Genomic DNA, 14,656 nt, shown 5'->3' with positions numbered 1-14,656 from the left:
TTGGATGCTTTTCTAAAGACTCTTCTTTTTGTTCCCCACTAGTGGGTTAAAGCTACGATGATGTACCTAACCATGATGAGGAACTAAATTGACATAAAGTTACTGGATTCCAATTTTTCCATTTTGCAAAGAAGTCCTAAAAGTATTTTATACGGTTAAAGACATGAATAGTTGATAAGACAAAATACGATCCTCTGTTACAATGAGACTGTTTAGACAATAAGGATGAGAGTGGAAGAATGAGGTCCGCTTCGTGCTTATAATTTGATATTTTGATGTAGAAGGAATAACAAGACATTACTTCAATTATTGTTTTCTGCTATATTATCTCTGCACCTTACGTTTCACGGTCTGCCAAAGTAAACAATCTGCTGTCGATATTCATAAGCTCAATGGTCTTGACCAAAGTTGAATTCACATCTCAATCCATTAATGAACATTATGGTATAGAGGTAGCTACATAAGAGTTCCGTTGGTTCGTTGAGAACCGAAAGAGAATCTCCAGTGTGAGATTCATGTACTTTTGTTTTTAGTGTTTGAAAAAAATTATGAAACATATTGAATTGTTTGTAATTGGTAGATTGTCATGTATCTGCACACTTGTGTTCTAGAGGACCATGATCATAAAACACGTTACAAAAGAACATGTCCTTTTTCTAGTGAAATCCTAATAATGTGTCGTATATATTAAGCTTTAATCCAAGCTATGAATTTTGTGCACTAAGAATCGTTATGCTTTATGGAATTCATAGGGTAAAGTCACTGTTCAACCATAAACTTAAAGGTATCTATCAATGCTAGAAACAGAGAGGTTTTCGGTCTCGTGGACATGTTAATAATGACAGATGGTTATTAAAGAGGAATCACGGTAGCAATTTGTGAGAATCACAATTCGAATAGTACAATCCTAACTAAATAAATTATCTGAATTTTGGTTAAGGAAAATATCTTTTGATATTAATGTCATATTATAAGACTAACAACCATTATTTTAGATGCATAGAAATATAAGGATTTTTAAAACTCGTTTAATAACCAAATATCCTGCTAATACCTTGGAGCTTTTATAAATTTTTTAATTCAATCATTTAAATTATATTTTAATTAAATAGCTACAAAAGGAAAAAGTAAAGTGTCAAGATAATTTTTTCCTTAATAGATATAGGATAGGTATAATACTATCGCTTAGAACACATTTAAAGTAACAAAATAAATAATGTCATTTAAAATTATTGTTTTCTTCATCATGTTACAAAATTGTCTCTTATTCTTTTAATTGTATACCACAAAAATATTCTTAAAAAAAATGTTTTCATATAACCAATAAAAGTCAAACAAATTGAAACAATCCGAATTATCATCATACATCTAAAATTATTATTAACAGTCTTATTATTATTACTTATTACTATATTATGACATTTTTAAAAACTAGGAAAATAGTTATCAGTTTTAACAATGACACTTGATTATTTTATTATAAAAGTTCAACTATAATTAAATTTGATATTAATCGAGTTTTGTAAGACCCAAGAAAATATTAGAAATAATATTGTAATGAGACTTGAGTATGTTTTTATGGAACCTTCATGTTTTTCATAAGGTGTTGTGTAACTTAATTGGTGAGAGCTCTTTGTTGGGTTTAGTGGTCACATGTGTAAGCCTTGGCTAGAGCATCAATTCTATGTTATTCATTTGATTTTTTATTTTTATAAGTGCAACACATGTATTATATGTTTGTTGAATTTGTGATGTGTGTTATTACTAATGTAATGTGTTGGTTTATTGGTAGAGATGTTTGTCTAGGATTAAATGGATGTGAGTTCAAATCCTAAAGAGTGATGTTTTAAGGGAAAACCTTTGATTTTTATTTATATTTTTTCTTAAGGGCAAGAATGTCTTTTCTTATTTGTTAATTTAGGTGCAAAAATTAGAAATGGGAGTATAAGAAGTAAAGACATGCATCTTAACTAACATAAACTAGAAAACATGAGAGTGGGGGGATAGGTCTACTTGTTGTACCTAGTAAATCCTGGTTTTTATCTTCGGATATGTTTTAGTTGTTCGGGTGATGGTGGTTTCCTTGTCCTTGTGAGGCAGGAAGGCATGTTCCTTAGTTTGATTGTAGAACTACTCAAACATATATGTAGGGGAGGCTATAGGTTGGACTATAGCAACGACTACAGTCAGTGAGGTAGGGTACAGGAGTGTTGATAGGGGGAGCAATATGAGTGTTGAACACACTCTCTGATGCTTTGGTTTTAGATGATGACAACACATTGAATGTAAAAACACATATATGTTCTTCTAACACAACAAAAATGTGTATTTGTGTTTGGTACATATGTTGGTTTACAAATGTCTCTGAATGGTTAAATACATATGATATCATGTTGATTGGTCTACATACTACTATGATCATAATTGTGTTTATATATTCTGTATGCATGCTAAATATTTTGATAAGATAAAACATCAAGCACAAAACAATTTTGTATGATACAATCGATTACAATGATGTTATTAAGTTCATCAGATAGCTTATGTTTTAAACTGTGGCAAAACAACAAGTTTTGAATTGATTACATTAAGTATAAAATTGATTAAAACTCGTGTATTTGCAAACATCATTTTGATATGTGCTGTGATGAGTTTTGAAGAGAAAAAGTTTTCCAAATTTGCTTTAGTGTTTACCTTAATCGATTACACTCTATATGTAATCAATTAAGTCTGTTATGTTTTGAAAACTGTTTTAAAGTTAAGCCATAACTGTTTCAACGGTCATATTTTAAAATATGTTGACTAGCATTTATTACAAATTGATTACATTAATTATGCATTCAATTAAATTTGTTTGAATTGTAAGTCTATTACATCTTTCACTTATGTAACCGATTACATTACTAACGTAATCGATTAATCTGTGTCTGTCATGAGATAACTATATATTGACGCAGTTCACACTGAACTGTAACGAATTGATCATTATAAATTTTCATATATGATATCTTTGATTCGAGATAAGTGTTACAGGTGATTGAGAAGCTCCAAGAACCAAGATTCAAAGATTTGGAAGAAACTTGAAGGATTCTTGAGAGAAAGATTATGGACGTAATTGACTGATCATACTCTGCACTACTGAGGTGTTTCTACATTGATCAGAAACGTGTTTTCGCAATCTCGGATTATGGTTCCCAGTTCGTGCGTGATAGGAAGAAGAACAAGGGGTTCTTGAATTTGAGAGGTGGTCTCAAAGGGTTCTCCAACAAGGACGTGTGGTTCTTTGTGCAGGTGTTTTCTTTCTATATTTGATTGTGGGGTGGGAGATGTGTTTACATTGTGAGAGTGTTCTCTGTAAAACCTTTGGTGTAAATCTCAAATTATTAGATTTAAAAAGCATTCATTTTTAGTAATCACCAACTCAACCCCCCCCCCCCCCCCTTCTCTTGGTGTTGAGAAACAAGCATTTCTTTTCTAAAAATTGGCATCAGAGATGGTTTTCAAAAGTTATTTGAAAAACTAATCGATTACTCTTTTTGTAAAATCGATTAAGCAATCCGGATGGCCTCTGTTTCTCAAACCTTTGGTGAAGGTGCATCTACAAACAAACATCCTCTGTTTGTTGGAGAAAATTACACTTTTTGGAAAATTAGAATGAGAATCTTTCTTGAATCTGTAGACAACCTGTTTTGAAAAACTTTTTTTGAGGTGAATAAAGAGGAAAATAGAAGAGCTCAATATGATATAAAAGCTAGAAATGTTATCTCTTCTGCACTTATCATTGATGAGTTTTTCAGGGTGTCAACATGCAAAAGTGCCAAGGAAATGTGGGAAGTCCTAGAGGTGACTCATGAAGGGACTAATGAAGTGAAAAGAGCTAGAAAGAACTCCCTAATCCAGGAATATGAAATGTTCAGGATGAAGACTGGAGAGACTATCTATGATGTACAGAAAAGATTCACCCACATTGTCAACCATCTGATTGTACTTCACAAAGTCTTTGAGATAGAAGAACTCAATATAAAGATCTTAAAGAGTCTCAACAAAAGTTGGCAACCAAAGGTAACAGCTATATCTGAATCTAGAGATCTAAGCACTATGAATATGGCCACACTGTTTGGTAAGCTCAGGGAACACGAATTGGAGCTGGGAAGATTGAAAGAAGAATAGGAGACCGAATAGAAACAATCAATTGCTCTCAAAGTAACCAAAGCAACCAGCAAGAAATCCTCTAGGAGAAACGAGTCTGATGCAGATTCTGATACGAACATTCCAAAAAAAGAAGTAATGAACATGATGGTAAAGAAATTTACTAAATTCATGAAAAATAGAAATGTTGTATCTGACTTTGCAGGGAATTCTAAAGGAGGAAAAAGGAAATCAAAAGCAACAACTGTTACATTCTATGAGTATGGAAAAGAAGGACACATAAAGCCCGACTGACCAGATTGAAAGGCAAAGGAGAAAGCTGATGAAAGATACAATCAGGACAGAAGAAGGAACAAGCAAAGGAAAGAACGCATTGCATGGGAAAACAGTGATGATGAGTCGTCCAGTGATGATGACCAAAGTCTAGAAGAAGAGACAAATTTATGTCTCATGGCTGGATTAGTGTGTTCAGGAAGCAGCGACAACAACTTTGAGAATGAGCAGATAGAAGGTAGATATGACCAACTATTGGATGCGTTTCAAGAAGTACATGCTGAGACAATGAAACTACAATACAAGGTTAATCGATTAAATTTTGAATACAGAATAAATAACCTTGTTGATGAAAATGATAAGTTGAAAATTGAACTTGATCTAGCTTTACAATCTGCCAAAAATGTTAAAACAGAAATTAAGATTGTTGAAAAAGATTGTAAAGAATGTCATGTTCATGCTGAAAAGATTGAATATCTAACTACTACTTTTGACCCCGATCTCTTTTCATTTTTGGTATTACTAGCCTAGCCTTCGTAAATCACACTAAAGAAGAGCACCCAACTATGACAAGGCCCCATTAAGTAAGGGTTAGGTTAGTCAATCCGGCCCGACACGCGTTTGTTGACAAAACCGCCATAGGAATGGAGACCTTTCATTAGAGCGGAGGCGAATTGATCAACGAGAAAAAGGCCCTACTCACTACAAACGAATACACCATAAGATCGAACTGCACTCATTCCTCTCCTGCATAAAGTTAACCGACCCCCTACGTAATTCTTCTATCAATCATGCATGTAGGTAGGGTCCTCCATTCTGATTGGTATATCATGAAAAAAGCCATTTGCACCAGGCGCACTGCACTTTCCCTTGCCTAGATGTTCGCCTTTCTAAGTCAAGTAATGGTGACCCATCGAAGACTAGAGCCTCAAAACATGTTGACGAAGACCCCCGAACTGAGGGTTCGATCAATAAAGGGGACGACTTTCCCTCCCCGGAAGAAGAATAGCCCCGCTCTCTGGCCAACTGATCCCATGGATCATATAATTGGGAGGGAACATGTCACATTAGAGGTGAACGATAATTACCACGATAAGGTTGGTCCCTCTTTGATTTTAGTAGACTAAGCTATTCATATGAATGTCGGGCTCTTTACTTCACTGCTAACCCCAATAAGTCAGTTTATTAATGCTGATATTTTATGTGTCGTCGAGCTCGGAGCTTGTGATCCTCCTTTGAGTGTGGGTTTCATTGGATGAATCTCTCAAGTCAAGGTTCAGGTACATAGCAGGAAGAATGGTGCAGCACCTCTTTCTCGTTCTCGCTCGGGAGCCAAAACGAACATGCCTGCTACCTATTGTACTGGACCTTTGACCAGACATTCTACCCTTATCAAATTGAAACCAACCACCACTGTATTGCGCTCGAACAGTTGAGCGGTCGCCGGCCAGCAACTTCCGTACTGTACACATATATAGATTCATTCTTTGTACCTGGTCCAACTTCACAACCCTTCGCGGGTTGGTCAGAAGTCAATCTTGTTTGGTAAGACTCTATTGAACAAAGCAGAGAGTGCTCGATCGAAACAACGACCAACAAAGACCGTAATTATATAGATAACTGCTCCTCCCTTTCTCCGGCTTTAAGGCGAACCGTATGGCAGCCGGAAAGAAAAGAAAGGCGACCTCCTTACCTTCTCCTAGATGGTGTCAGTGAGAGCAACTTGAGTATCTCTGTTGACCTTCTTTTGTGATAGAATCTTCAATGAGTGGAAACAACTTACTAATAAAATGTTACTTACGTGATTATATGAAATCTATAATTTTGAGTAATTACAACACAAGTTTTATTAAATAATTTTAATTATTAATATAAAAATGTTAATAAACTATAAAATATTTTTTATAAAAAAGGTAATTATAAATAATTTTTATAATTTAACAGGTAATTACTTTACTGAGCAAATTGATTATTTTATTATGATTAATTATTTTAATGTAAAAAGAAGTTTCTAAAAGAGTAACACTAAAAAATAGTTTGTATTTGAATTAAAAAATAATTACTGAAAAAGATAAAATTGGTAAATAATTTTTATTAAAAATAATTGTTTGAAGTAATAAAAATAATTATTGAAAGAGTAAAACTGTGTACATAAGAAATGTGAATTCCCTCTATTAATAGTATAGATAGTCATACAATAAAAATACTTTCAATTTATGAGTAGTTTTTTAGATAATTAAAAATGAAAAATATTATTAATGGAATATATATAAGAGGTAAAAAAGAAAAAAAATGTAAGAAAGGAGTTATAGACGATAATAAATAATAGATTAAATATACTTTTCATTTCCTAAAAATTTTCAAAAATTGTATTTTAGCTTCTAAATTATATTATATATGTATTTAATCTCTATAATTTTGCTAGAAAGGGTTTTATAATCTAAGAACGAAATAGATAAATAATTTAGTTTAAAAATGAAATATGATTTTAAAAAATGGAAATAAAAATATATTTAACTTAAAAATAATAATAATAGTAAAAAAAAATTCAATAATTTTTTTCTTATTTATTTATTTATAACTAAATCACTTTCCTTTTTTCTCATCTTTTTTAAATTTTAATCGCAACCTTTATTTTATTTTATATTTCTTGTATTTTTTTTTATTAAGGGCGTTTTTCGTCATCAAACTATTTTTTTAAAAATTTCATTCTTAAACTAAATATATAATTATTGAAGTTCACATTTTATGAAAATTAAGTAAAATCTCCTACTAAAAAAGGTATTTTACATGACTTTGGTAAAGTATAGTGACAAAATAAATATACAGTTTGGTTTAGAACGAAATACGAATTTTAAAAATAGTTTAGAAATGAAAAACCTATTAAAAATCTTATGAGTTATCATTTTTCTTTCTTTCATTTATAAAAAAAATTCTAAAACCTTATTTTGTCTTTTTCTTCATTTTATTAGAACAAAGTACCACAAATCAATAAAAAAAAAAAGAGGCTATAGTGAGACAATTAAAAATGAAAGAACCACATTAAGAAATTCATCATATACTGAGTGCTAAATCAACATCATACATGAAAATATATTAGTAGCAAAACTCAGAGAAATGATGAAGAGTATTGTGGTATGCGAGAATGTGAGAATAAGATTAAGCATATTACAAGTTGGATTTAGTGCGAAATAGCGTTGTGTCAAACACTTTCAGAAAAAAGCGTGTTCTTGGTATAGATAGGTTGGACTGCAATATGGTTCCAATGTCGTAAATCAGTTTCTTCTTCACTTCTGAATTTATGCCTCCCATTGAAACTATCTCAGCATATGCAGCTGCTTCTTTGTTTCCCTCAAAAGATATTGGCACTGACCCCTTCAATATCACCATCACAAACTGCACATGCATAGCCTTTCAATCAATATACATTTAAAAAATTTAACAGAATGTCTCTTAGATTAAAATATCAAATTACTTGAAATAATATTACTAAGTTATGTTCATTTTATACTAGTATAAAAGTCAGACTTTTTATGTCTGTTATACCGATTTCTAAAGGAATATAAAAAGTGGAATATCTTTTATATTTCTATTTTTTTATTTATACGAAAATGGATATAAAAACTTATTTTTAATCGATATAAAATTGACATTTGAAACGTTTCGAATTTGGTGATAATTTTATTCTTAGAAAACACTTTAGGAAGTAAAAAACGAAAGATGAATTAACTTTAACTCTTAAACTATACAAGACAAAAACAAATTCAATCAAACTTTTGTATGTGACTCTAATTTAAATATCATATTGAAAATAAATATGAGTCTTTTTTATTTTTGGTATTTTAGATCTTTCTATAATTATTGGCATCTTCCATTGTTTGAAGTGGATTTTGTTATTGTTTTTCCTTAATTATTCCAAACATCTTTTATGAGAAAGAATGAGCAGATCCTACTTTTAAGATATCAAACTAATAATAGAAGGGGTACTATGGTGGTCCCAAAGAGATAATGGGTGAGGTGTTGAATAACCATTTATAATAAAAGATGTGTGGTTACACTGTTGCGAGTGCAATCACTACACAGCACAACACAACAAATTACAATTCCCCTACAACCCATTTTTCTTTCTCTTTCACACTTCAAATTGGAAACATATCCATGTTATTCAAAGTGCAGTTTCTCATCACACATTTATACACACCTCATACGACGATTTTATGTTAATGCAAATAACCTTGTAATAATTCCAGATGCATTTTTCACCACATGAATTTCAAGAAATTTTTTGTAGGATAAAAAGGAGGAAAGAGTGCAAGTATAATATTAGCTAAGGGAATCTCAACTACATTTACTATATTTTTATGTAAATAGATTTATAATATCAATTAATAGTAAATTATTCCCTTTATCCTTATTTATAAGACTCTTCCAACCAATTCGCACCCTTTTAAACGAATAAGTTTAATTTGTTTAGTAAAAAAAACCAATTAATTAAGAATATAAAAAAGAATTGCATCATTCAATTATAAAAAGTTATAAAAAATTTAAAAATAAAAATATCATAACTACATAATATTATTGACGAGTCAAGATTCTTTACTGATTTTCTATATTATCTCTATTAAAATTAACATATACCAATTTAATTTTATGACAGACTAGAAAAATAACATTAAAAACTCAATAAAAAAAATTCAATTCATTATTGACAGATCTTTACTTCATATTATCCATCATTTAATATCCTATCTTCTCTTATTTAATTCCTTAAAGCTCATTCCTTGGGCTTTCATTATCTTAAGGATGACAATGTTTGCATTATGTAGTGGTGAATATCCTATTGCATTATTTTATATCCTAGTGATCTGATTCTGCAACAATATCGAAAAACACCAAAACATATTGCACTCTGCCCTACACTTTGAGAACCACCCAACTTGCCTGTCTTTTTCAACCAACTTTTTAATTTCCCATTTGGATTTCTTTATTTCATTTTCTAAAACAGTTTATGTTCATAAGATTTCCAAGTTTGACTCACCTTATTCCACTTGAAGCAGACACAATAATCACCAAACTTCTATCAATCCAATTTTAATCTGTCACAGTTTTTCACCATCTCTCAACTTCAAACAAAATGGTGCAGATGGTACAGAAACACTGGAATTTGGTTTAATCATAGGATATCCAATTACAAACCTTAAAACATAACTCTTATATTATAAAAGTGAGATTCTAAAATGGAAATCTATAGCTCATTAAGTTTTCCAACAACAACAGTTAGTTTCTTATAAATGTCTTACTGTTCTCTTCGAATAACAAATAAGTCAGTGAATTTAAATTGACCATTTTAATGCCAAATCGATGATATTTGTTAGTAACAGTAGGTTAGTATCAATCAATAATCACTATGAAAATTTTTCCAAACTTGACCAAACTATGCAAGAGAAAGGGGCAGTTTCTCATATGCAGAACAATGAAACATATTCCACAAAAATCTGTCAAACATGTAGTTCAGATTCCTTATCCTATATGACAGATTGAGTTGTTGCAAGTATAAAGCTGAAAAGAACCGAGTTGCATCCAAATTAGAAAGATCTGAGAGTTACAATGATTTCTAAAAACACCACAAAAATCAAATTTTGAGCCAACCCAAAGGATTTTTCAAGCAGACTGAGAATTGTGAACAGATTAATTGGAAAAAAGGAGTGACTGAAGAGAAAGGGAAAGTAGTGTGACACACCTTCTCTGGTTTGCCGATGATTTTGGAGACTGCAGTGCTGGCTTGGGAAAAGATTGGATCGATGTTGATTCCATCTAAGTTAATGTTGGTGGAGATGTAAAGACAAGGCATATCTTATCCTATCTTTTGTGCCTGTGACTCTTCTTCTCTTTTCTTATTTGGATAGTTTCAACCAATTCAAGTTTCAGTTTACTGCAATCCGATCTTGTGTGTTCATGTATTTATAAGTACAATTAATTGAGTAGAATATTGACTTTCACTGTTTCCACTTGGCCTCGACAGTGACACATTAATAACACCATTTTCATAAAAGCATAAACAATTCATTTTCTGACACGGTTCATTTCTGGTCTAACTTTCTCAGTTCTGCCTAATAATAGCCAAAGATGATGGTAGATGAGATTAAATTACTGTCTCTGTGATTCAATATTGTTATGATTTTGAAATTGTAGGTTGTCTGTTCTTATTTATTGTCAGTAAGAGAGAATACAACATATTTTTCTTTTCTTTTTTTGTTTTTCTTTACATGTTCTGCCTTTTAAATAAGAAAAAAGAAAAAGTATTTGCCTTCGTAAAACTTAATTTCTTCTCCGAATGGGATTTTTTAAACTTTCATTTTATCCCCAATTCATTTGTAGAATTAATTATTTTATGAACAAGTTAGTGATATGTTGTATTTTAATCAAATCATGGATTTTGTTGATCATTAATATACTTACAAATAAATATCATAAAATTTAATTTTATGCTAAATATTTTTTAAATTTGATTTCTTCATGCACATAGAACTTAAATTTCCATTTCATTTTGATTAATTTTTAAAATCTACTTTCATGATAGTCTCGGGTTAAATTACTAATTTAGAAGAAATTTCGACTTTTTATTCAATTGAGTCTTAACTGTGTATTCATTTTATTTTTGTTTACCATCTTGTTAAAAATGAAAATATATTTTTTTTTTGTAATTTGGAATAAATAATTTTGATCTATCAATTCAATTTTAATTTGTCACGTTAAGTTAAGTGTGCATCACGTCAGCCGATTTTAACGTTGTTTGTGAAAACTTAACGGAAAAGACTTAATTGACTCAATTTTTCAAATATTTGTATCTAATTGAGATAATTTACAAGTTTATGAACCCAACTGAGACTGAAAAGAAAAAAGAGGATCCACTTGAAATTGACCAACAAATATGAGGACCAAATGAGGGTTTAAACCAAAATTAAAATATAAATTCTTTTTGTAATTTGGAATAAATAATTTTGATCTATTAATTAAGTTTTATCAGTTACCCTTTTAAATCATCTAATTCATATTTACCATTGAACTTTCAATATGTAGAAGTTAGTGTATAAAAAATAAAATAAAATAATGAATGATTAAAATTTAAGATAAATAGTTTATGGATAAAAGATAGGTTTTAAGAATAAATCAAATAGCAAATAGATATTGAGGCGTTTATTTTGTACAATATATAAGTATTAAGATCAATCATTATAAAATTAAAGTTTATAATGATTTGTAAAAAAATTAAAAACAAGTGAGATAAAAGAAAATCTAAAGTATTTATTTACAAAGGAGATTTTCTTTTGTGTTAATATTATGACAACTCATAAATTTGATACAAATTGGACTTTACATAGGTCAATGTAATAATAGATTTGACTTGGAAAGTCTAAAGGGAAGCATGACGTAGGTGTATAATCTCCAACACCTTCTAGGAACTCTTAAGTGTCATCCACATGTTAATTTGGTGCAATTATCATATCTTTGAATTATATTTATCTTTATTTTTGTCAATATGAGTGAATAAATTTTCTAATTAAATGTCTTGTATTTTATTTTCCTTTCCATTTGATTTTTGTTTTTCTGAGGACTTTTAAAGAAGACAATTTTATAGATTACATCAAGAAGCCCTTATCAATGAATATTAAAGAAAATAAAAGTTAATGATTTTGCATAAGCAAGACACGTTGCTTGCTTACCTTCGTCTTAATATCTAGAAGATTTGTTAAAACCTTATAAAAGGTATACAAATTAAGGTATTCTAATAAATTATTATATTTGAGATATTTCTACTTTAAATTTTGAATTTCCTCTGTGATTTTATTCTTAAAATATATTTAAAAAAAATTGAAAAAAATATATATTTAAATTATTCTTCCTGTTTACTTCTAAACAATAAATAATGTAGAATATTAGTATATCGAACAAGTCTTTATTCAATATGGGAGTTTTTGTCCTCTCACTATCAATATTTCAATTAAGCTATAAAAATAATATTGTCAAAGTTAATCAACAAGTATTATAAGAATTTATTTTCTAAAACTATGTAAATTAATTTCATTATATAAATTTGACTTCTAATCTCTATTATACCAATTACCAAACCAAATTACAGCTACTAGATACTAAATAAAAGAAAAGAAAAATATATTTAACAGTCAAATGTAACTTTTTTTTCATTTTAAAGGCAGGAGAGACACTTTGTTCCATGATTAATATGGATGGGTATCTTCTTCACTGGTAAGACACTTTCATTGTCATTGTCATAGGACAATCAAGAGACTAATAAAGTAGAATAAACTGAAAATCCATTTCCTGACTATAAATTCTTATTATTTATTAGACTTTAATTATATAATAATATTATTAAACATTTAATACCACATCGGTCTCTTTTTATTCATAAATATGACATTATAATATTTTTCTTTAATATTTTTTACGTGACATATTATCCACTTTGAAATTCAGAATTTTATTTTAAAAAATATCTCAAAAAATAAAAGAAAAAAGATATTTAAATTATCTTAGACTTTTGCTTCTAACTGAATATATTTTCATGACAAAATAAGGCGAAAATTTAAGTAAGGTAGAAATACAGTTAAAAATTGAAAATATTTTATATATATATTAGACTCGGATTGTTTTTTATACTGATAAAATTGTTGAATTTTGTTTTCGTTCCAAATAATTTTCTTTAACCCTTTTGCTCCCATATAATGAGTTTTTTATTTTGATTTTATCCTAAAAGAATTTTAAATAAAATTATTTGAACAGTGAAATAAATTATTTTAAATAAAATTTTAGGGATGAAATAAAATAAAATAAAAAAAATATATTGGAGATGAATTTTTAAAATATATTAGACACCAAATGAAAAATCTATACTTGCCATAAACATATTTAAATCTAAATTTTAATAATGTTTCATATAATTTTGGGATTTTAAGAAATGCTTTGGTTGAAAGTAAACTAGGCTGGCACATTTTTCAAGTTACGCTTTTTCTTAAAGTTTTTAATAAATTTAGGGTTAAATATGTTTTTAGTCCCTGAAGTATCAGACGATTTTGTTTTTAGTCCCTACTCAGAACTTTGATGGTTTTTAGTCCTTATTGTTTTGAAACTCTGAGTATTAGTCCTTAAAATTGGACGGCGTTAACTTTGATCAGACGTGGCAAACGGCGATGCTACGTTTTATGCCTGCTGTCCTCTTCACCCTCTGCCACGTTGGTTGTTTAAGTTTTGAAATGAGATTAAGTATGTTAAGTGTGTATTTGGTTCGTCATCTATTATAAATGAAATTTTAAGAAGATGGATTCTTCTTCGTCAAAGAAAACTGAGGAGGTAGATCTGAAGGTTGGAGTTCGTCTTCGAGGAGGTAAGTTGATACGATTTATTAGCCCTCATGTACATCACCTCCCCATCACCTCCATCGCTTTTATTACTCACTGGAAAAACACCTGCACCCATTGAAATTGGCTCCACGGCCTTCAGGATTTCCTAGTCTTTCGCTCCACATTCTCTTCTGGGTGGCAAAGCCACACTTTTTGCCGTTGCAGTAGGTCCTCCACACGGACTCCTGAAGCAACCTCAAACTCTTCTTCTCTGACTCTTTGTCCTTGTCGCATTCCAGCGCGATTCGGACTAGCCCAAAAAGCCATTTCCCGAACCAAACCGGTTATGGGTGTTGCAAGCTCGTTGAGGAAAGCGGGTTGGGAACTTGGGTCCTTCTGGAAGGCGAAGTGGACATGGTCGCGATGGTAGCCGAAGAGGGTGCCGACCACTCGAGAACCGAGGCCAAAGGGAAGGCTGGAGCGGTTCTTGCCGAACACGGTGAGGACGGAGCGGAGCCTTGAGATTGCCACGGCCTGAAGCTTTCTTCTTTGGGAAGTGGTAACAGGGCCTGGGAGTGGAAGACCCTTGTCATCTTGTTCTTGTTCGTCTTTTCCCTTTGTGTTTGCGTCTTCCTTTATGATTTTGGACATTGTTTCAGAGGAGGGGACTTGGATGTCTTTATTTCCAGCATTGTTGGTCCAATGGAAATGCCTCTTGGAGGATGAGTCTTGAGGTTGAGGGGTTGAGGTTGTATCCATGACTGGGGTCTTAATATGAGAAAGAAGAACAAGCTTTAAAGGAAGGTCAGATAGTAGAGAGAGGGAGGGAGACAGAGAGACGGACAGAATCTGGTTTCTTCTTTTTACTGTTGGGG

At 30.8% G+C, this 14,656-nt stretch overlaps 1 protein-coding gene and 1 pseudogene across 1 annotated transcript; both read right to left on the bottom strand.

Annotated features, from left to right (window-relative positions):
- Positions 1-7,451: 7,451 nt before the first annotated feature.
- Positions 7,452-10,368, bottom strand: LOC108347161 (uncharacterized). Its single transcript, XM_017586312.2, has 2 exons — positions 10,163-10,368; positions 7,452-7,818 (listed from the first exon to the last, which is right to left on the bottom strand). The coding sequence occupies exons 1-2, from the start codon at positions 10,271-10,273 to the stop codon at positions 7,591-7,593; spliced, it is 339 nt and encodes a 112-aa protein (XP_017441801.1). The 5' UTR covers positions 10,274-10,368; the 3' UTR covers positions 7,452-7,590.
- Positions 10,369-13,773: 3,405 nt separating this feature from the next.
- On the bottom strand, positions 13,774-14,540 carry LOC108346608 (protein MIZU-KUSSEI 1-like; annotated as a pseudogene).
- Positions 14,541-14,656: the final 116 nt, after the last annotated feature.

This window comes from Vigna angularis, chromosome 9, assembly GCF_016808095.1.
Source record: "Vigna angularis cultivar LongXiaoDou No.4 chromosome 9, ASM1680809v1, whole genome shotgun sequence".
Lineage (NCBI taxonomy): Eukaryota > Viridiplantae > Streptophyta > Magnoliopsida > Fabales > Fabaceae > Vigna > Vigna angularis.
This window is presented reverse-complemented; position numbering and strand designations above follow the sequence as displayed.

Coding starts and splice junctions, on each gene's coding strand:
- LOC108347161 (XM_017586312.2), bottom strand. CDS start 10,273: ATGCCTTGTCTTTACATCTCCACCAACATTAACTTAGATGGAATCAAC. Junction 7,819..10,162: donor TCATCGGCAAACCAGAGAAG/GTGTGTCACACT, acceptor ATGCATGTGCAG/TTTGTGATGGTGATATTGAA.